General features: G+C 39.5%; 1 protein-coding gene across 1 annotated transcript in view; it reads left to right on the forward strand.

Moving 5' to 3' along the window:
* ATF6 (activating transcription factor 6) overlaps positions 1–23,857 on the forward strand; it is a 231,444-nt gene that overhangs the window by 56,068 nt on the left and 151,519 nt on the right. Inside the window, exons 9-10 of the mRNA XM_044916028.1 lie at positions 1,190–1,375; positions 2,657–2,748. Of these exons, the coding sequence (XP_044771963.1) occupies positions 1,190–1,375; positions 2,657–2,748 (278 nt within the window). The remainder of the gene's footprint in view (positions 1–1,189; positions 1,376–2,656; positions 2,749–23,857) is intronic.

Genomic DNA, 23,857 nt, shown 5'->3' on the forward strand with positions numbered 1-23,857 from the left:
TTTTGCAATAGAGTAGCAAGATAAACAATTTCTCCCAGGTGAGTTATCTTATAAATGGTAGGTAGGAAGAGATTGGAGACCAGTGAAAATATTTAGGGGATTATTGTAGTAGTCTGGGGATGAGTTAATGAGTGCCTACCTTGGGAGGGTGACGGCAGGAATAGATGGGAATAACTGAGACACACTGTCACTGGAAGAAACTTGGTCATTAGCATATCCTCAGTGCACATTGAGTGAGTGAACCAGAGGTTGAGAGAGGGGAATAAATATGGAGAATGAAGGAAGAAATAAGTTAATAGTGACTTCTTCCTAGATATCTTGAGAGTTACTTACCACTGATAGAAGATGGGTAGGATAAACAAATCTAGGTAGAGGGAGATGATGAGTTCAGTTTGTACATATGGAATTTGAAGTGGTGGTAACTTTGCAAGTAGAAATGGCCTTATAAGTAGCTGGATACGTGGTTCTGGAAAATAGTCAATTCAGGGCCTGAGACATAGAGTGAGGTGTGGTGTATGGATATGTACATATATGGATATGTAAGGGCACTTTCTGAGAGAGTTTTTTTTTTTTTTTCCTGAGGGAGTTTCTAAAGGGAAGATTGGAAGATCAGTAAAGAAGCCTTAGAAAACACCAGAAGAAATCATTCAACATTTAGGTTTTAGAGGGCCATTTTTTAAAAAAAATATTTTTAATTGTTATGTTAATCACCATACATTACATCATTAGTTTTTGATGTAGTGTTCCATGATTCATTGTTTATGCATAACACCCAGTGCTCCATGCAGAATGTGTAGAGGGCCATTTTTAATAATTTGATTTCAGCTTGCTTAATTTGAGTAATATATATATATATTTTTTAAGATTTTATTTATTTGACAGAGAGAGACACAGCGAGAGAGGGAACACAAGCAGGGGGAGTGGGAGAGGGAGAAGCAGGCTTCCCACTGAGGAAGGAGCCCGATGTGGGGCTCGATCCCAGGACCCTGGGACCATGACCTGAGCCGAAGGCAGACGCTTAACGACTGAGCTACCCAGGCACCCCTGAGTAATATTTTTTAAAACCTGTTTTAAAGCAACCAGTAACCTGTGTTTTGAACAGTTTAGTTTAAAAATGATGGTAAAAATCAGTATATTCTGATCTGATTCTAAAATCAGAATATTTCTGATTTGTTATAACTTTTCCTAGATTGCCGTGCTACGGAGACAGCAACGTATGATAAAAAATCGAGAGTCTGCTTGTCAGTCCCGCAAGAAGAAGAAAGAATATATGCTTGGCTTAGAGGCCAGGTTAAAGGCTGCGCTTTCGGAGAATGAGAAGCTAAAGAAAGAGAATGGATCACTGAAGCGACAGCTGGATGAAGTCGTGTCAGAGGTGAGTGCTAGTGATGCACCCCAATGAGATGGGTTCAAGTATTCTTTTTTCCTGGGAAACCAATTGGAAATTGTGTAAAACAATAGTACTAGAAAAAAAGAGGGCATAGGGCGCCTGGGTAGCTCAGTCGGTTAGGCGTCTGCCTTCGGCTCAGGTCATGGTCCCGGAGTCCTGGGATCAAGTCCCACATTGGGCTCCCTGCTCAGCGGGGAGTCTGCTACTCCCTCTGACCCTCCCCCCTCTCATGCTCTCTCTCATTCTCTCTGTCTCTCTCAAATAAATAAATAAAAATCTTAAAAAAAGAAAGAAAAAAAGAGGGCACAATAAACCCTAAAGCATTTGCAGTCAGAGTAAAGCATTGGAAAGAGGAGCTTGTGAGTTGTACCTCCCAGTCTTCATTCAAAAGCTGTGTGTTTCCTTGGTAGCTTGCTCGCTCTCTTTTCTGACTAAATGAATCCCTTTGAGGACCCTAAACAGTCTCACCAGGTCTTTCCTTTTAAAAAAGAAAATACAGGGGCATTTGGGTGGCTCAGTTGGTTGAGCATCTGACTCTTGATTTTGGCTCAGGTTATGATCTCAGGGTCCTGGGATTGAGCCTGAGTCAGGCTCCATGCTCAGTGGGAAGTCCACTTGAGATTCTCTCCCTCTGCCCCTCCCCTCATGCTCTCTTACTCTCTGTCTCAAAAAAAAGGAAACACAAAATAAAAAATTTTAAAGACTTTTCTCTGTCCACCTGACCACTGTTATGTTTTTTGCATTTTGTTGCTATTCTGGTCCCGATAAGGTCAATGTTCTCCTTAATTCTGTTCATGAAACCTGCTGTCTCAGGATTTCCCACTGCACCGTCCTGAACCAAAGGGATGCCTGTGCCTAATGCATGGGCTTCTTCCACTGTTCTGTCTTGCCCTGAGCACATGGGACTGTTCCATCATGTTAAGAGATTGAAGAGACAGGGAAATAAACTACAGATGTATCTTAAAATTCTTTGAAGACCCATAAAAATGTTAAATTGTTGAATTCTTTCCTTTTGGGTGCAGAAGAAACTGCAAGGGAGTGGCCCTTGTGTTTCTCTTCTCCCATGCCTTTCCTTTTCTCTCTCTGCTACAGCAGGGAACCTAGAAGGCTCTGCTCTAGTCTTGTGAAAAGTACTGTTTCCTCACCTTTGAGTTTTGGTTTTTTTTAACTATTAAATTGGTGAAGAGGGGTATGCTTATCTTAGATGCTGCTTTTTGTGAGATTGATACGTAGTTTAACTGTATTTAACATGGTTATTTCTTTTAGAACCAGAGGCTTAAAGTTCCTAATCCGAAGCGAAGAGCTATTTGTGTGATGGTAGTCCTGGCATTTATAGTACTCAGCTATGGACCCATGAGGTAAGCAGAGAGCCGTCTGTTCAGGTACTAATGCTAAAACTCTCAGTTCTCATTCTTTTCAGCTCTAGTTGTAAGCTAGAGAAAAACAGATTTGTTTTGTTCTCTTCAGAGACAATAATTACATAAGAAGAGGGGAAAAAGAAAGATTGGTTCCTCTTCCTTGTTCTTCATCTAGGTCTGGCAGAAAAATCATGATGTTTAATGAAGAAAGCCTTCAGTTACCAAACAGATCAGTGGTGGGCCTTGAAATCAAACTGCCCAAGTTCAAATGGTAGCTCCTCCACTTGGTAACTTTGTGGTCTTAGGCAAGTTACTTAACCTCTGTGCTTCAGTTCCTTACCTTTAAAATGGTTAAACCTTTATAATAATACTGTTACCTACCTGCCTCAGTACTGTGATGTTTGAGCAGCTTCAGTGATTATAAGACACTTGGGTGGCTTCCTCCCTAGCCGGAAAGGAAGCAGCTAGAGCGGTAATTAGCGGTTTCTGACTTAGGTTTGGAATGGGAATCAAGAATCTAAATATTTTATAGTGTTCTAGTTGATTTTGGTACAGGTTTCTAGCTAATCATGACTTGAGAAACACCGCTTTTAGGTTAGAGTCGTAGAATACTAGAGTCATAGGTTAGAGTCATAGAATACTAGAATTCAGAGGGACCCTAGAGACCCTCTTTTTCAGACTCCCACTCACTGTGGCACATTTGATAAATGAATGAAATCAGCATCCTAGGTGCTGGGGAGTCAAAGAGTAATTAGACTGGGGCCATACCTTCAAAGATCTCCTGGTCTAGCTGAGAAGACAGACAAGTCAAAGGATGACTTGAGTATAATGTGATGAATATAATAATAGCAATATGAACAAATTACTAAAAAAATATAAATGAGAGTAAGAATTCCTTGAGAAGGTTCATGTCATATTGACAGATGTTCAGAACATGTTTTGATGAATGAGAGTGGTAAGGGAAATCCCCATAGAGGAAGCTGAATCTTGAAGTGTGATAGCAGTTTGTCAGTTGGAGAGTATGGAAAGAGATGCCAAGTAGAGGGACCACAGTAGTTAAAAGGCACAATTAGGAAATGGCTTGACGTTTTCAGGAAAAAGTGAAAAATTCATGTATATCTTGTACATGTGGGAATGTGTATGAGGGAGATGGGGCTACAGGTATATGGTGGGGGCCAGATACTGAAGAGCCTAGTATGCTACTGTACACCATGAGACAGAGGGTAGCATAATCAGTTTTGGTGTTAGGAAGGTGACTGAGGGGGGTAGCGAGAATGGACCGGACTGAGCAGATGCTATTGGCAGAGACAGCACCGGGAGGCTGTTGGTGTATTTGAGGTGATATGTGCAAGTCTGGATTTGGACTGTGGTGATGAAAAGGACAGGCTATCTCAGGGTGCACCTCTGACGTAGACTCTGGGGTTTGGTGACTGATACAGAGTGGGACATGAAGAAGAAAAGAGAGAAGCTAAAGATAATTCCAAATTTCTATCTTGAGGGACAGAACAGCGATGCTCTTATTTAAGGCAGGACATAGGAAGATGAATCATTTTATGATGGAGGATAATGGTTTTTATTAGTATGGGAAGTTTGTGATACTGACTAGATAATTGGGAATTACCGTGATATATAGACAGACAGATGGTAGTGGAGTAGGTGAGATTATCCAAGGAGAACAAGTAGGGGAAGAAGAGTAATGAGAATCTGGGGAAACCAGCATGACAAACTCAGGAAAAGAAACTCAGAGTGAGTAGTGTTAGGGACAGAACCAGAAGAATGTGGTTTTCTGAAGCCAAGAGTGAAAGAGTTTCAAAAAGAGGCTTGTGGGGGCAGAAACCTGAGGTGAGAACATTGAATTTGGCAACTAGCAGCTTGATGGTAATCTTGGAGCTGCTCTGTGTTCCAGGCTTTGTGGTTGACACTCTTACCAGTGTTCATTTTGCAAGGTGATGTCCAGAGCCAACACATTTCCTTAGATACTGTCTTCTAACCTGTGTAGACTAGTGAAATCCTTACTTCCCAACAGCTCATTTTTTCATGCAGCCTAAGATTGTGGTAGCTATTTTGAAGAGATGTATTATTAACTGAAATCCCCATATCTTTTTCACATGTTTGATGGTCAAGCTAGGTCATTCCTATTTTATTTCTACATAGTTTCTTTCTTTCTTTTTTTTTTTTTTTAAAGATTTTATTTATTTATTTGAGACAGAGAGAATGAGAGACAGAGAGCATGAGAGGGAGGAGGGTCAGAGGGAGAAGCAGACTCCCTGCCGAGCAGGGAGCCTGATGCGGGACTCGATCCAGGGACTCCAGGATCATGACCTGAGCCGAAGGCAGTCGCTTAACCAACTGAGCCACCCAGGCGCCCTCTACATAGTTTCTAAAAAGTAAAATGTAGATCTTGTATTCAACTTTCATTATCATTTGGTATTAGCACAACTGTCTAGAGCATTTGCTATCCCATCATGGAGCCTCAGACACCCATGTACTTTTTACTAAAATGATTCAGTGGAAAGAGGTCATATTTCTGAGTTGACCTATTTTTGAAAGTTTATACTGTATTAGACATGTTACACAGAATATGTAGAAGAGATACCTGGAGCAAGCATTTAAATTATTAAAAAGAATTTTTTTACTACCTGTTGGTATTTTACCCATATTCTTCGTATTAAAATTATTTTTTCATTTAACTCTGATAATGGCAGTCTCAGAGGCTTTATGCAGTAGTGTTCGGTGGACAGTAAAGAAGATGGGGTTGTGCTGTAGGAAGTGAGGATGGGGTTAGGGATACACATTGTTGTGGAAGCCCTCATAAGTAAATAGAGATTTGGGGGAAAAAAAGACAATTTTTAAATGAATTAATGATGTTTACAGCTACTGAGGGTAGAGGGGGTGTGTGGGGATGGATCTCATTTCTATGAGCTGATGTGTTGATTCATTTTGGAAGGAGGAGACTTTGGTCCTATTTTATCACAAAAGTTTTGTGTCCAAAAAATTAGATGAATAGTACAAACAGCAGAATGAAGAATGGGAGGGACGCCTGGGTGGCTCAGTCGGTTAAGCGTCTGCCTTCGGCTCAGGTCATGATCCCAGGGTCCTGGGATCGAGTCCCACATCGGGCTCTCTGCTCCGCGGGGAGCCTGCTTCTCCCTCTTCCCCTGTTTTTCTCCCTCTCTCTTAAAAAAAAAAAAAAAAAAAACTTTAAAAAAAAAAAAAAAAAAAAGAATGAAGAATGGGAGAAAGCTTAAATATTTGAAAGTCCTGAGCAACAGCCAGAGGAGATCTGTGTCTGTCTCTTTGTGAAGGCTTGAGGAACAGAAAGTGAAGAAGTAGTGGGAAGATTTAGGAAGTGTGCAGATTTTTTAAAACATGTTAAAAGGCTTAGATTGAAGAAAAGCAACAAAGAGCTGGAAGGAGTGAAGAAATATCAAAGTATCTTAACAGGTTGGAATATCTCCAGACACCAAGAAGGAAACAGAAAAGAAACTGGCTATGGAGCTCATAAAAACCAGGAACTATTTCTTCTCAACAAAATTTGGCATGAATGGTGAAATATCAAAGCTGAGAGAGCAACAGTGGTCTGAAAGACTGAAACCTGCCCCCGAACCAAATGTTGGCAGTGGAGATGTGCCATCATGTATGTTCTTCAGAAACATTCTTGATTGACCCCATCCTTCGCAGCCTCTTCACTGCAAGACTGAAGATCTTCTTAGGGCTGGGAATCTGCCAGAGGAGCAGAAACTCCCCAGTTGAACCTTATTAATACCACCTGGAATATATTTATTGAATAACTTCCACACCCATGGCCGTGTATATCTATAAACCTTAAGCAAGCATTATTGTGTTTTAATTGGTATAGAAAAAAACAGATTGTGAGTTCTAACTGAACTTTTCTCAAGTACCACAAAACTAAGTCTGGCCAGACAAGCAGACATTTTAATGAGAGATTTCCAAAGCATTTTAAATTTAGGAAACTAAACTCTTTCAGAACAGATCACATTACCATAATAAAGTTGTTAGTGTTGTTTCAGATGTTCAGTGTAGAATTGAACTTCTGTGCCATATTGGTCTGGGTCCAAGTGAAAAACTGTCTAACACACAAGTTTGCTGCCTATAGGTATGCCTTAAGAAACATTTCCTGAAGGCACTTGTGGTGATGAAATATAAATACATCTTACCTCTAAGGTAAGAGAGTTTTGTGCAGCAACACTGACTAGTTTGAAGAGTTTTAGGTTACTGAATAGTCATCACACAGAAAAAGAAAATAAATCAAACAGACTTAAAAGGGTTAATTTTTCTGACCTTATTGATGTTACGTGGATGGTAAAGACCGCATCTAGCTTTTTCTGGCACAAGATTCAAAGAGCTGGCCCACTCTGGGTGGTCTATAAAAATAGTAACTCTGGGCAGCAGGGAATGGCTAAACTGGACAAATGTGAATTGGTAGGAAACCCTCTTCTTACTGTTCAATATTAGGGTTGATTCTATGATTATTAGTCCTATTTTATAGTTAAAGAACTGGAAATTTAACGAAGGTCTCTTTTAAAAATTATTGAAAACTCTGCCTTCTCTACTATACGTATCATAAAGTGGTTTTTTTCCTACCATTGTCCAAGAAACCTTAAGGACTTCTGTTTTTGGCAATATGGTGGGCTAGAGGTATGGAGAACCTCTTTGCAGTTCTATACACCAAAAAATGCTGGATTAAAAAACACATCAAAACTCTTTTTTTTTTCTTAATTTTTTTTTTTTTTTTTTAGATTTTATTTATCAGAGAGACAGAGGCAGGCAGAGGGAGAAGCAGGCCCCTTGCTGAGCAAGGAGCCTGATGTGGGACTCGATCCGAGGACTCTGGGATCATGACCTGAGCCGAAGGCAGACGCTTAACTGACTGAGCCACCCAGGCGTCCCACATCAAAACTCTTTTATGTAGTGGCTGAACTGAAGACAGTAAGGACTTCTTAGAGGCCAGAAATATAAAGATAACATGAATCCATTATAAGCTAGCTTTGGAAGTGATGCTATTTCCTGATCCGTTAGCCTAGAGTCTGGTGACAAGAAAGCTCTGGGGTCCTGAACAAGGTAGGAAGTCACAAATGAGCCCCATCCCCCCTTCCCAAACCCAAATAAAGCTGGAACTTCCAAAGAATGACATTTTCAGTTGCTAAAAAGAGGGGAAAAAAGTAGGTTGTCAAACTACATAGGGAGAGTATTGATAAGTACCTGTCTTGGTATTGGCTTTGAGTAGGATGGAAATAAAGAAAAAGTCTCCCTGAGAACTCATCATCACAAGCCTTAACTCATGTAGGTTTGAGCCTGAATTTATACTACTGTTGTGACTCCTCAAAAAACCCAACCAAAAATTTAGTTTAAGTGGCCCTCTGTTGGTACTGCTAGGCTCCTGGCAGAAACAAATGCAAACTCTTCTCAGAGGAAAGTGCTATAAACATCCATCCTGAAAAACTGCTGCAGATCAGTTCCAACTGAACATGAGCAAACATCACCTCCCCCAAAATCATTAATCACACTAAGAAACAAGCCACCATGAACAAGAGTTGGGAGGAAATAACAAACTACAGAATCATACTCTGAAGACTACAGATATTTGAATCAACAGATACCAAGGTGTAAAATAAATATGTGAAATAGAAGAGGGCATTAAAGAATGACAAAGGAACAAAAGACTATCAGAAATGAACCAGACATTTTTTTTTTTAAAGATTTTATTTATTTATTTGAGAGAGAATGAGAGACAGAGAGCATGAGAGGGAGGAGGGTCAGAGGGAGAAGCAGACTCCCTGCCGAGCAGGGAGCCCGATGCGGGACTCGATCCCGGGACTCCAGGATCATGACCTGAGCTGAAGGCAGTCACTTAACCAACTGAGCCACCCAGGCGCCCTGAACCAGACATTTTGAAAAAAATCTAGAAATGTGATAATAAGTTAAAATGAGAAAAACAATGCTCAGGTTAAAACAACAAAAGAGGCGTATGTGAAGAAAGAAATCGTGAATGGGAAAATAGGGCTGAAGAAATACAGAGTGTAACAGAGAGACGAGATGGAAAACAGATTTAAGAGAGGAGGTCACAGTACCATCGCCGAGTAATCAAAGTAGTATTCGTCAGGAAACATTCTGATATCTTGTACCTCCTGATGAGAAGCACTGCAAAGGATACAATATCACTTATGTGATATTCTAGCCAAAAATGAATAACCTAACTTTTATAATGAAAAAAATACCAGATAAATCCACACAGAGGGGACAATGTATAAAATAAATAGGCTGTGATCTTAAAAAGTGTCAAGGTATTCAGGAAGAAGGAAAATAACTTCAAAGGAGGGTTTGAGATGCAGATATGAATGGCCAAAAAAACAAAAATAATAGTTGTAGATGAAGCTTTTTTTTTAAAAAGTTGATGATCTAAAACATTAACAATGTCTAGTTTGTAAGGTTAGAACAAATGAAGGTGGAAGTATTTTCTGTACAGTAATACCTGATAAATTGGGAAGGGTGTGATGGAAGTGAAAACATTCAAAGTTCTTATTCTTGTTTAGGAAGTAGGTAAAAATATTGATTATTTAGACTTGTTAAGTTACATTAGCATTTTAAAGTTTTGGGTTAACCCCTAACAAAATATAATTGGAGTGTATCATTTCGAAATCTAGTGGAAGAAATATCACTGAGATGGACAGAACAACCCAAAAGAAGGCATGAAAAGAGGGAAAGAGACTACGAGAATATGAAAGCACAAACTGTGGTAGTAGAAATGAATCTAGAATATTATCCATAATCACAATATGTGGAAATGGACTAAACTCTGCATTTAGAAGGCAAAGATTGTCAGACTGGGGGTTGGTAGGGAGGCAGAATTCGACTTTATGCCTTTTACAGGAGAAACACCTGAAAGTGTCAAGCTACAGAAAGTCACAGTTGAAAGTCAATGGATAGAAAAAGCAAATAGTAGCGAAAAGAAAGCTGGAGTTGTTTTATTAATATCAGACATGTATACTTTAAGGAGAAAGCATTATTAGACATAATTACTTACCTGTTGATTAAGAAGTTAGTTTACCAGGAAGATATATAATTCTAAATTAGTATAAAGCTAATAATAGACCTTGGAAACAATCGTTAGAAGAACTACAGGGGAAGCTGGCATTCCACTGCCATGGTGGGAAATGTGAGTGTACCTCTCTTGATAGAGCACACTGACAAAATCTGCAAGGCTGGAGAAGTTCTGAATGTTACCATTATGAAACCTGATCTAATGGCCATTTAGATAAACACTACATTTATCAACACATAGAGTTTTTCAACTGATCTGTGCTAGACCATAAAGGAAATGTCAACAGATTTCAGACTAACATGTAGACTACATTCACTGTCAGTGTAATTAAACTAGAAATCAATAACAAAAAGATAAGAACTTCTATTCTACTAAAACTTAAAAGCACAGTTCTAAATAACTCATAGATCAAAGAAGAAATCATAATGAAATTATTACTGAATGATATTAAAAATACTATTTATCAGACCTTGTAGGAAGTATCATGTTACGTGGAAAAAGCAAACTGCAGAAGAGTATTTACAGTATGATTACATTTATATCAAGTTCAGACCAAAAGAACTACCATATGAATGTGTGTACATATGTGTGAAAGCTATAAAGGAAAGCAAGGGAACTGTTACTACAAAATTCAAAAGTCACATTGGGCAAGTTTAACTCACATGTAGGCCAGGCTAAGTATTTCTGCATGGTGCTCCCAAATCATCCTGTTTACATATCATAGAACTTGTCACACTGGCCAGTTATTTGTTAGTCTGTCTGTCTTTACTGCTATAGCTCTTGTGTTGTTTTCTTTTTCTTTTTTTTTTTTTTTTGAGAAGCTCTGCCGCAGTCCATTTTTTTATTATATCGTCAGCATTTAGCATTATATGTACAGTACATGGCAGACACACACACACAAATATGCTGCACTGAATTACCAAGAAGGATTTTGTCAGGCTGACAAGGAGAGTTGGGCATTCCAGGCAGAGTTAGGGAGGATGGCTTTTTACCTGCAGTTAAGAAGCAGTCAGAGATGGCTAGAGCTCACTTGACTCTTAGATCATGCTTGACATAGTGGAGCTACTTAACAAATCTTTGTTGGATGTGGTTGAGTGACTGAACAGATGAATGAGGGACTGCTGGAATGTGAATGAGCATAGACTATCTGATGGGGAGTGGAAAGCAGTAGGGCTGGGAGGGTAGGCTGTGGCCAGTCCCTACAGGGCATCATGTTCCCTGCGGAGGAGAAGACCCCAAACAGTGACCATTGCACAGTATTGTTCTAGTGAGTACCTAGTAACGTGGTGTGTGTTGTGAGTGTCATACTGGGAAGAGGAGGTAAGTGGAGATGGTGATTATAAGAAAGGTTTCACCCGGGAGAATGAAATTAAAGATTTGTAAGGAGAGGAGAGACAGGTTCCATGGGAGGTGTAGGATGCACGACGCTAATCAAAGTATGATACAGAGATGGAGAAGAAGTTATTTACCCCTGTCTACCCTTGTTGTTGCCTTAAAAAAACAATACATAAGGCAAAAAAAAAGTCTTCACTTCCTGGGCCTCTTATGACTGATTAAATTTTCCTATTTTTTTCCTAGTTTTATGTTTTTTAAGATACCTTAATTTTCATAACCTATTCTCTTTATCTCACTACTACTTTCTGCCTTGTAACGTAGTTTCTTCTACTCATTTTTCATATACTTAGTCTTCTAGGGATGTTGGAATTGGATCGGACACAGTATAAGTGGTTATCAAGTTTAAATTTTATGAGGTGGAGGAAGAGATATTTTCACTGTAGGGAGGGGGCTTAATTTTTAGAATTTCCTCCTCTTGGGTTCCTGCTTTCTTAAAGCAGTGTTCACATACTTGATGTTGATCATACCAGAGGCATGGTTTTCATTGCTACTCTGTGCTGATGTGTTTCTGTTTTGTTGTTATTTTAAGTTTGTATCTTAAGATCATTTTGACATTAGGGAAGTTTAACTCTCCCCCATACCTTCAGGATTGATGTAAATTTCAGACTTGTACAGATATCCAGGAAATAGGGTATGGTCAAGGGAATGAGCAGTGTTCCTTTTAGACATTTGTAAAAATATTTCTTGGTGGAGGGAAGTAGAATTAATTTAAGAAAAGCGGGGGAAATAAGGGAAGAAAAAGGGAAAATAGATTAATCTTGATGGAAGAAAAGAGTTTCCCAAAGGTTCTATTGGCAACATAAAGTTTAACCAGTGATAAATTGTGTTAAAAATACTTCCGTCTTTATAAAACCGGATGGTTAAGAGCTAGTTGGAGAAACATTGGTCTAAACCCTACTCGCAGTCTGTCATTTATTGTTCCGAGTTTGGTGGACTGTTGAGTAATGTTTTCACCGCAGAAGTTTGAGGTTTTGCAAATTTTCCTTGCCTCCTTAAAAGTTTGGATGAAAAAAAAAAGGTTGGATGATTTTTTGTTACATTTTCTCATAGTAGTTCTCGAACATGGCTATATATTAATAATCACTAGGAAATCTTCAAAAGGGAGGAGCCCTGCCCAAAACCTGTGGAATCTGGTAGGATGGGTCTAATTCAGTTGTTTTTATTTTTTATTTTTTTAAAGATTTTATTTATTTGACATAGAGAGACACAGCGAGAGAGGGAATACAAGCAGAGGGAGAGGGAGAAGCAGGCTTCCTGCTGAGTGGGGAGCCCCATGTGGGGCTCGATCCCAGGACTCTGGGATCATGACCTGAGCCGAAGGCAGATGCTTAACAACTGAGCCACCCAGGCGCCCCTAATTCAGTTGTTTTTAAACAAAATGTTTCCCCCCGGTGATTCTGAAGTATGTCTAGAGTTGAAAACTGTGTAGTGTTTCCTTCCTTCCTTTCTTCCTTCCTTCCTTCCTTCCTTCCTTCCTTCTTTCCTTCCTTCCTTCCTTCCTCCCTTCCTCCCTTCCTGCCTTCCTCCCTTCTTCCCTTCCTCCCTTCCTTCTTTACCTTGGCCTCTGTGGAAATTGTAAGAGCACTTATCCATTGGATTAGAAGATAATGTATACATGAGAAGTTTTATTAAATCTCTAGACAGACACGTCTATACTCAAAGGTTTGTCTTATGTAATTGAGGAAATGTATGGACCTCTGTACTGAATAAGAGCCACAGCATAACCTTGTGAGGGGAACTTCTTCCTGGCACATAGGACTGCAGTTCATAGATTCCTTTGTTATGTTTTCCCTTTTCTATTTTAAAAGTCACTGTCATCATCCTCCTATTCTGAAAATACAAAGCAGTATCTAAGGAGGTTTTGAGTATGCTAGGTCTTAAAAAAATAACAGGTGTTTGAAATTGACAGTGCTTTTTCCTTGTTTGTTCCGGGTTAGGTGCTGTCCCCTCACTAGAATGGAGTCTTTATAGTCTGAGACATTAGACTTGGATGAAGAAGGGTAAATCATACTATTTAAGGGCCAGCTACTCTGTGGTTTGCTTATGAGACTGTGTTAAGGAAAAGCTGACCACAGAAAATATGGCATTGAATTTGAGTTGTCTGGAACTGGTTAGAAATAAAATGTCTTTATTCTAGCATTCTCTAAGTTTGTCAGCTTTTCATAATTTTTACAGGAAAAACTCTAGCTTCTTATCCTGAGATGAGCCTGTCCCCAAATCTGGCTCTAGTTCCTGTTCAATTGCTGAGCACATTTTGCTGTATGAAATCATTATTGGCTGTAGGTTAAAAGTTACTATATAACTTAAATGTCAGAATTCAAACCACCAAGTATACATGGTTTTGTTCAGCCAGATTTTAAAATGAAAGCTAATTCAAGTTCTTGGCTAAAAGTACTTTCCACATTTATCAAAGTGACACATAAACTGAAGAAATACAATACATCTAAATAGCAGGTGTTACTGAATCTGGGCTTGCAGAGAGGTAATAGAGCTAAGGGTAGTCCGTTCCCCAAATCGTCTCATTTATTCATGTTCTTCAAAAAAGTATCCGTGCAGAGTAATTGGTTCTCTTTTCTTCCAGCCTCTGTAGATTTCATCCTATGTTTTAAAAAATGGCTTAGAATCTGTCAAGTGCAGAGCTGAGTTTTGAGGGCGTGGAAAAATCTGTTGATGATATTCTTTAGTTTTGGACTTCATGTGAGTTGTATATTGGGAGGTTTATAAAGAGTACCAGTGGCCTTAGCATTCATTGCTTGGCTACCTTTTGTCCCAGACTTGAGTTGTTACAATAAGGGGAAGGGCATTTGAAATCAGAAACCTACATCCTTTGCCAGTTGCTTCTTTACCTTGAGTAAGTCATTATGTCACTTTCAAGATAAAAGGAGGGAATGTAACTTCTGCTGCTTTCTATCTTTTGAGAGGGGGTCACTGAGAAACCAGGGCAGATGAGAAAACTGTCAAAGTTGAAGTTGGGTACTTTGATGTTTTCTTCAGGCCCCAAATCTTAGTCAACACGTATGGTGTGTCTGAAGCAGCTTTGTCGACCGCCATTTCCAGTACTTACTATATTCAGGTAGAATCCTGCTATATAAGTTGATCAAAACATAAATGATAAAGGAATACACAACTTTACTTGTAGTTAAGGGAAGGTCTAGCCTAATATTAAGGTAGTGTAGGATAACTGAAACTTTTGATTTTAAGAGAATATATGTGTAATTATCATATATCCTTTAAGCTTCTAGGCAGTTTGACATTAATGCCTTATTTTCTCCAGATTTGAGCTGTTTTGTCATTTCAGGAAGCATTTGAAACGTAAGTATTTTAAGGGCCATTATACAGATTGGTGGTTTTTTTTTGTTTGTTTTCTTTTAAAAAGATTTTTTTTATTTATTTATTTGAGAGAGAGAGCGAGAGAGGGAACACAAGCAGGGGGAGTGGGAGAGGGAGAAGCAGGCTTCCCGCGGAGCAGGGAGCCCGATGTGTGGCTCAATCCCAGGACCCTTGGGATCATGACCGGAGCCGAAGGCAGAAGCTTAATGACTGAGCCACCCAGGTGCCCCTGTACAGATTGTTTTTTAACTGAGTTACAGCCAGTGTAGCATGCATGAACCATGAGTGTTTGGTGTACGTTTAGACTTCATGTTGTCTGTGTGTTCTGAACAAAAACTGGCATTAATATATTCTGTCCACAGTCAGTTTATCACAGTCCATGAACTCTGAGGAGCTAGAATTAGGGAATCACAGACAGTCCATATGCCTTATATGGCTTTCTCTCTCAGCCCTTCTCAGTAAAGCAGCATTACTTGCTTTCATTTTTCCTTCCTATATGGGTTTTGTTGTTATTGTTGTGAATTTGAAAATGCGAGATAGTTGGAAATAAAGACTGTTGGAAGAAAAGAAGATGAATGAAAAAGAGAAGAGAATTAGTTCTAGGATAATCTAGGTTGGCTGTATGTTGATATCATCTGTGCTTGGTTGGTAAAGGTAGTGGTTTTTGTATTTGTCGTGTTAAGCTATTTTTTATCAAATACCTTGTACCAAGCAAATGAGCCTAAGCAATTTTGTAAATTAATTCTCCCAGAACTATGAGGGAAGGTGTTATTATCTCTGTTTTACAGATAAAGAGACTGAAATCACAGCTAATTATGTTGCAGAGCTAGGATTCAGAGTCTGCCTTTGGAGCCTTTGTCTTAATCACTAATAGAGCCACTCAGGCAGGGGAAAAAGAAGTTGGTATTTATAGATAGAGGAGTTAGGACGTGATCCAGTAACTTTACCCATCCCTTGAAAGCTTAGGATTGGCTGTGAAAGGAGGAGAATATACTCATAAGTTGACTAGATTGATGTAAATATAACAGAAAAGTGATTGTACTCAAATTTGCAGGCATCTTTTTGACATTTAGAATGATCAGAGGATGCCTTTCTCAAGTGAGAAGATACCAGAGTTATTTACACACAAACTTTATATTAAACATTGGGTCACTGACTTCAGCAATTAAGTATAGTGTATTAGTTATTTATTGCTGTGTAACAAATCACCCTAAAACTGAAAGGCTTAAGACAGCTTTACTTTGCTAAAGCTCTACGATTTGGGCAGGGCTCAGTAGAGACAGCTCTTTGCTCCCATGGAGCTTGGGTTTGTGGACCACTTTCAAGATGGCTCACACATCATGGTCAGCAAGTTGGTGCTGGCTTCAGCTGAGACTGCCAGGGCTATGGGCCAGGGTTCTCCGTTCTTCATTTAGGCCTCTCCACAAGCTGCTTGGCTTTCCTCTTAGTTTAGTGGCGGGGTTCCAAGAATGAGCATCACCTATTAGAAGAGTGCTTACTTTATAATTGTTCATTGAATGAGTGAAAGGATCTCATGCTGTTTTCTTGCTCATGTTGGCTCACTTGGCAAACTGCCACTGTAAAGTACATGTTTCTTCTCAGGGTCTGGTAATCCCTGGTTCTGAGAACTGCTATTTAGAAGGTTTTTGAAATCTTGATTTAAAGATTTATTTCTTTATTCAGTCACATTTCTGTTTCTAGTAAATTACCCCCAGTTACTACTAGCCTGCAAAAATCATCTGTGAACCATTCAATAAACAGAAAAAACTTCTTTAAGATTTGGAGAACTCCCTTGGGGAACTTTTTGTCTTTAGCCTCAGTTGCAAGGAAAATTAACATAATTTCCTGTTCCTGGATCTGGAGATGGTGTAATAATGAGTTCACCACCTGTCATTCTTGAGTTGTGAGTTAGTGTCCCTAAAATGAAGATCTGGATTTTTCTCGTGACATGAGGCAGAATGGTACATACATTTCATCTGTTTGTTATTTAAAAAAAAAAAAAAAAGGGTGAGGGAATATCTTCTCTGAACTAGGCATTGTCCTAGAACAAAACAGAGATCCCTGTACTCCTTAACTTATATTCTAGTGAGGACAGACCGACAGTAAACATAATAAGCAAATATAATGATAGAATTGTAGTTTCTTTGAACAAAGGGGGTAAACTATAGTAGAGTGAGTGGTTTTACAAGTGTGAGGGTGGTTGTTGGAACTGTAGTTTTATAGTGATCATTGTAAAGTAGATATTTGCACCAAGTCTTAAAGAGAGGGCCAACCATATAGATATGTGGGGGAAGAGCATTCCTGGCAGAGGAAACAGCCAATGCAAGGGCCCTAGGGTGGAGGCATGCCTTGCACGTTCAAGGAAAAGCAAGGAGGTCAGGGTGACTGGACTGAAGTGAGCAAGGGGGAAAGTAGTCGGTGATGAGGCCAGAGAGGTAAGATGGATGGGTTAAGTTTAGTGGGGCCTTGGTCATTTTAAGGTTTGGGGCTTTTGCACGGTAGAAATGGGGAGCTGTCTGAAGGTCTGAACAGAGAAGTGACATCATAATCTGACCCAGATTTTAAAACAGTCACTCCAGTTGCTGTGTTTAGAAAGGGCAGAACCTGGCGAGCTATGCCACCAGTTGCTTGGTGTCATCCTTGGGACACGTAGCACTTTTTGATTTATAGAAGTATGTTCACATCTGTCGTTTCACTTGAATCTTTGGAAAACTGTGAAATATTTGTTATTTTTCCTCTTGTACACGTGAGGAGTTGGAGGCTCAGAGAAAGTCTCCTCAAGTGGGGAGGCTCAGAGCCACACCTTGCACCCTGATCTCTTGACTCCAAATTTTGTGCTCTTCCCACCATCCTGCATTAAAGCTGGAAGAACTCCATGCTCTTTTCAGCTTCAAGTGATTTCAGGTTTTCATGGGTGGTTCTCCGATCAACAGCAGCAGCATGTGGGTTTCTTTGGGAGGTGAAAACCAGTAGGATTCTTACCTGCTGAGATGGCTTGAATTTAAAATTGATCTGCTTGTACGTACTGTAAGAAAGCAGGTTTGCAAAGGGTAGAATGGATTTGGAAATGTGCTGTTTTTTGTTCAGCCACTTGGTATGAAAATTGGTTATTTGAGATCATTTCTTAACAATTAAGTGGCTTCACAGATAATCTAAAACAGTTGTTGGCTTTTAGAATTTTTGTAAATGAAAAAGTAAAGTAACAATTCTTATGATACTTTTTTCAGACTTTTGGGGAAATCGAAATTATTTGTGTTTTTATCAATCTGCTTTCAGGCCTGTTGGCCCATGACATGAGCAAGGTTTACTGGTATAATGATTATTTTGTGGCTTAAAACTCTTGTCACTCTTGTGGAATAACATGTTTCTGATCACAGAGATGTGGGGACTTTCATTTTCTTAATATTATTAGTTTATTTAAAAATACAGAATAGAACCTAATTTAAGCTAATCATGAAAAGAGTTTGATTAGACTGTTTTATTAATGTTGTGAACTATAAACAGTCATTGCCCTTACTACACTCACCCTTCCCGTGACTCTGAGCCATCTCTTTGTATTATTAGAAATCTAATTCTTGGGGCGCCTGGGTGGCTCAGTCATTAAGCGTCTTCCTTCGGCTCAGGTCATGATCCCTGGGTCCTGGGATCGAGCGCCGCATTGGGCTCCCTGCTCTGCGGGAAGCCTGTTTCTCCCTTTCCCACTCTCCCCGCTTGTGTTCCCGCTCTCGCTAACTTCTGTCAAATAAATAAATAAAATCTTTAAAAAAAAAAAGAAAAAGAAATCTAATTCTTCCAAAATTAACAAAAAGGGTCATGCCAAGAATCTAAAGGTTCACATCCACGATTTTCTCCTCCTCTTTCGTACATTTGGCTACTGTCAGATTCCTTGTTAATATTTGTGGTGTCACACTTGTACCTAAGACAGTCTTGAATTCTGGCGGTGAAATAAAGCTCTTCCATGTCTTTCAAATATTAATAAAAACAAGGGAAATATAATTCTGCAGTTACTCAAATGGTTAAAATTAGTTTCTATAGGTCATTTCATAGGGTTTAAGCATTTATAGTTTGTGGTTTTGTTTTTTTTTTTTTTGAGCTGAATTGGACAGTCGGTTTGTCTGTAATTTAGCTTAAGAGAAATTTCATTTTAAGACTTTAAAAAAAATCTACAAGGAATGGAGGCCAAATGACAACAACAACCAAAAACAAATAAGTGAAAAACTTTAACAGATTCTTTTCAAAATTTCTTTTTTTTTTTTTAAAGATTTTTTATTTATCACTTATTTGATAGAGACAGCGAGAGAGGGAACACAAGCAGGGGGAGTGGGAGAAGGAGAAGCAGGCTTCCTGCGGAGCAGGGAGCCCAGTGCGGGGCTTGATCCCAGGACCCTGGGACCATGACCTGAGCCGAAGGCAGACATTTAATGACTGAGCCACCCAGGCGCCCCTCTTTTCAAAATTTCTTAATATATTTTTCAAAATACATTCTGGGCCAATGAGTAGATAATAAAGTTGAGGCTAACAAAGGGTAGAAGTTACTGGAGTAGCTCAGGTTAAAGGTAAATTGCCATTACCCTGTGATAGTCATTACCTGTGTGGGCAGCAGTGAAAAATAGTGATCACTTAGGAGCCAAACCAGTCAACATCAAAACTGATTTCCAGCAAGTGCAGCTGCCGCGTGACTGTAGTGCATCTCAGCTACAGATGGAGTAAACTAAACTGATGGTTGAACTCGGTATTTGCTTGGAACAGCCCTCAGTCGTGAACTGTCTTCATAGTCGTATTAACATCATCCAAAGAACAATGGTTGGTAGAAAGGCTCTTTTAAAACTTCCAAGTATTAATAATGCTGAACAGATTTACTTTATAAATCATGCATAAACCATACAGATGTCCACTTTTGATTATACCCTTCCACATACTTCCTGTCTGACCCCCCCTCCCCCACCGTCCTTCTCCCCAGGTTGTCCACTTCTGTTGGATTCATTGTGAAAAATGTGTCATTTTTAGGGAATGTGATAGGAAAGATATGTAAGACAAGATTATTTAAAATGGAAGTTCTCAAACATTTGAGTGTGTCACAGTCACCTAGATGGCTGGTTAAAACACAGAGTTGTTGGGCATCATTCCTAGAGTTCCTGGGTGAGTACGAATGGGGTGGGGCCTGAGAATTTGCGTTTCTAACCAGCTGTCAGGTGATGCTAATGCTGCTGGTCCAAGTACCACACTTTGAGAATCACCGTGAGAGGAAGGTGCTTTCTGATCAAGAGTGTTATTGCTAGTTGACGGTAGGATTCAAGGAAACATGAGTGAAGTTACTTCCTGAAGCCATAGCAGCACTTTGGCTTGGCAGTTATCAAAGGAGCCTCCTTTTAAAAGCTTATTTAGGGGCACCTGGGTGGCTCAGTCGTTAAGCGTCTGCCTTCGGCTCGGGTCATGATCCTGGGGTCCTGGGATCGAGCCCCGCATCGGGCTCCCTGCTCGGCGGGAAGCCTGCCTCTCCCTCTCCCACTCCCCCTGCTTGTGTTCCTGCTCTAGCTATCTCTCTCTCTGTCAAATAAATAAATAAAATCTTGAAAAAAAAAAAAGCTTATTTATAACCCTTAGCCAGGACATAGGAAAGCAGGGGAGCTGTTCTAGTAATCTGTTGTTTTTCCAGTAGTCGAGGTAACTAGGAGATCATTGTAATACCAATTTTTAAAAGAAGGAATGTAGATTCCCCACTTTGACCAGGGAATTTAACAATCATAGGGAAGATTCTGATACAGAAAGGGATATGACAGGGGCGCCTGGCTCGCTCAGTCAGTAGAGCATGTGACTCTTGATCTTGGGGTTGTAAGTTTGAGCCCCATGTTGGGTGTAGAGATTATTTATAAAATGAAATCTTTAAAAATAAATAAATAAGAAAGGGATATGATACTGAGAGCCAAAATTAAAACAGGAAAAAAACATGCTTGTTTTGTTTTTTGTTACTTGAATAAATTTCTAGACTTTGTGATACTGTGGCAGGCAAGGCCATCCATAATCCAGCCTTGCATTATCGTTCTGGTCCCCTTTCTCCTCTCTCTCTGAAATGATCCCCTTCTTGCTATGTCCACACACCCTCTCCTGCTTTACTTGCAATTCTCTGAGCAAAACATGCTCTCTTATACCTATGTGCTTTTTTTCATACACTATTCCATCTGTATGGAATGCCTTCCCTCACTCCCTCTTCCTTTTCCACCTGTTTATTTACTACTTTTCATTTAAGATAACTTTGTGATCCTCTTAGTAGAGATCAGGTGCTTTAGCTCTATGATTCCATAGCATTCATCATTAACCTTTATTATGACATTAATCACTCTATTATCTTTTATCTGTATCAACACCCCCCCACACACATACACTGTAATTTGATTTTTGCCTTTTTTAAAATCTTTTTAACATGGTTTTTATTTATTTAATTAATTAATTTTTTTTTTTTTTTTTTTTAGAGGGAGAGGGAGTGAGAGAATCCCAAGCAGGCTCCACACCCAGCAATTTGGGGCTTGATCCCACAGCCCTGAGATCATGACCTGAGCCAAAATCAAGAGTCAGACGCTCAGTAGACTGAGCCACCCAGGTGCCCCTACCTTTTTTAAATCTTTGAGTCTTTAGCATTATATATGGTTCCTGGAACATAATAGGTATTTATTTAATGCATGTTGAATAATCAGTCATTCTGAAAATGTTGTCAACATAATGCAGTAATGGAGTTCCAGTCTTAGGTCCAAATCTCTGCTTCATTAACTACTTAGAGCATGACCTTGGGCAAGTTGTTTAAACTCTTTGAGCCTCAACTTGTACTAAGTATTCATTCCCTAATACATAGTAGGTGCTCAAATGGCAGCTACTGTTTTACTATATTTGCATCTTAGAAGACTGTTTAACAGTCTTGCAGTATCTCTGTGGTCAAGGTGGGGAATTTTGGACTATGTGATATAATTAATTCAGAAGTGGTGAAACTTACATTTTTATAAGGCTTTCTCTAGGGGCATGCTCCATGGCTCGATTTCTTTGTCCTGAGCTTTTCGGTATTTTAAGAACAGCACAGCTGAGGATGTTGATGGCATGGTGATCCTTGCTTAGAAGGAGAATTTCTTTTGCTAATTAGGATCCTAGAAGTTCTTGACTGGTTGGTAGACAGAGTGATATTTTTGAAGGAATTGATGTAAATTATTCAGCTGGGATCAAAACGTTCAATTATATAAATTCAAATTGGAAGTGGGAGAGGAATGGAAAAGAAGGTAATGGTTCAAAATCAGTGTGTGAGGGGAGTTGGGATTTTGATTAAACCAGGCCCAATATAAATAATGTGTGATGTAACTGCCAGCAAAGCCTGTGTGATATTAGACTGCATCAGAGGGAGAGTAGTATCTAGAACATGGGAAGGAATTAATCTATTCCATCCTGGCTCATCATACCACCTGAGAAGTACTGTAGCCCGTTCTGGACACCACTTCTGAGAGGCATATTGATAGGAGGGAGGCCAGACAGACTGAAGACTGTGACTGAGACTGAAGACTGAGACTGCTTCAAAGAAGAACGTGTGGAAAAAACCATAGCTTTGAGAAAGAAAGCCTGCGGGGTGGGGGTGGGAGGTGTATTAGATGTCTTTGGACACTGGAAGGAGGCTTGCTTAGGCTTCTTCTGAACAGCCACAAAGCCCAGAACTAGAACCAAAGGGTGGAAATTATAAAGAAGCACATTTCTAGTTAAAACAAGGGGAAACACTGTTCATAGTCAGGGTGGTAGAGCCCCTCTTAGTCATTGGAGGGGTTGGGGGAGTACTTGTACCAATGGGGATGTTATTACATGGGGGTGTCACTAATAATAGTGTAGGTGTTGAATTAACAGAGATTCTGTAAACCAAGGAGAAAGTTCTTAACTCTGTTTTGTTTACACTATACATTCCTAAATAGAATGTTTGGCACCATACCTGAAAGATTTAGAAGTAAAATCTTTTTCAGAGAAGTAAGTTGCAAAAAGAAAAAAATTCTGCAGTTATCACACTCTCCATTTGTCTTCCCTACAAAGTTATTATCTACTGCGTCTCCCCTATTTTCTTAAATACGCACCAAGCTAAGTTTTCCTAAGTTTGGCTAGAGACTCCACTAGGCCTTTTCCCTTATTTGCAGCAGCAGGGTTCATGTTGTTTGTGATCACTCAAGCAAACACTGTGTCTGAAATACAGAATGGTAACAGAATGTATCCTCAGTTGTAGCAAAATGTCCCACAAGGCTGGTAATTTGGTGGTACACCTTTGAAGCGTTTACAGGATGTCTTAAGTGCTACAGCATACTGTAGATGGACCACCAGATAGCAATGATTCTTGGGGGGGGGGGAAGAACTGAGGAGAATGGGAAATAAATTAAGAGATCAGAAGATGATTCTAGAGAGATGTACCTGCTTCCTGTTTTCCCTAACACTGCTTTCCCCAGATGTGGAGACAAACTGCCCTACTCTGAGGAACTCCTTCCTGTTAGAACTATAGGGCTCTTAATTGTGACCTGCTTTCATTAGCCTTTCCTTCCTCTACCTCTTCATCCCTCTCAGTGGAATTTGGTATCCTTTTGTGTTTCCCTAAGGCAATTCCCTTTGGGTTTAATTTCAAGATTAGAACTAGTGTAAATTGTGTGTGTGGCATTGTAAAATAAAGCATACACACACAAAATATCTTATTGGGGAGCCAACTCTCTAAGCCCCTGATTAGTGAGTTAAAAGTGTCAAATAACTATTGCAGTATTTGCTTTATATGTGTGTATATATATATTTGTTTGCTGCTAATACTTAGGCCCACCATGAGGACACACATTGATAAATGAAGGTATGGGGGAAGATGGGGAGAAAGAAGGAAATAGGAAACTTTTACATGTAAATAAAAAGAAGTATTTTTAAAAATAATTTCTTGTGGGGCTCCTGGGTGGCTCAGTCAGTTAAGCATCCGACTTGATTTTGGCTCAGGTCATGATTTCAGGGTCATGAGATGGGAGCCCCACATTGGGCTCCGTGCTCAGTGGGGAGTCTGCTTAAGATTTTCTCTCTCCCTCTGCCCCTCCCCCTGCTTGCATGCACGTGTATGTGCGCACGCTCTCTCAAATAAATAGATAAATCTTTGGAAAAAAATAATTTTTTGTTACCTGTATTTGATCGCCTGCCTTCTGGGATTGTGAAAGGTTAATGCATTTGGCTATCCATAAGGAGAAAAATTCAATTTCATTTGAAGTGTTCCCTCATTGAAAACATCAGTTTGTACCATCCAAGAGGACTTCTTATTTCAGTTATTATCTGAATTTAAAATTTGTT

The sequence above is a fragment of the Neomonachus schauinslandi genome, chromosome 6, assembly GCF_002201575.2.
Source record: "Neomonachus schauinslandi chromosome 6, ASM220157v2, whole genome shotgun sequence".
Lineage (NCBI taxonomy): Eukaryota > Metazoa > Chordata > Mammalia > Carnivora > Phocidae > Neomonachus > Neomonachus schauinslandi.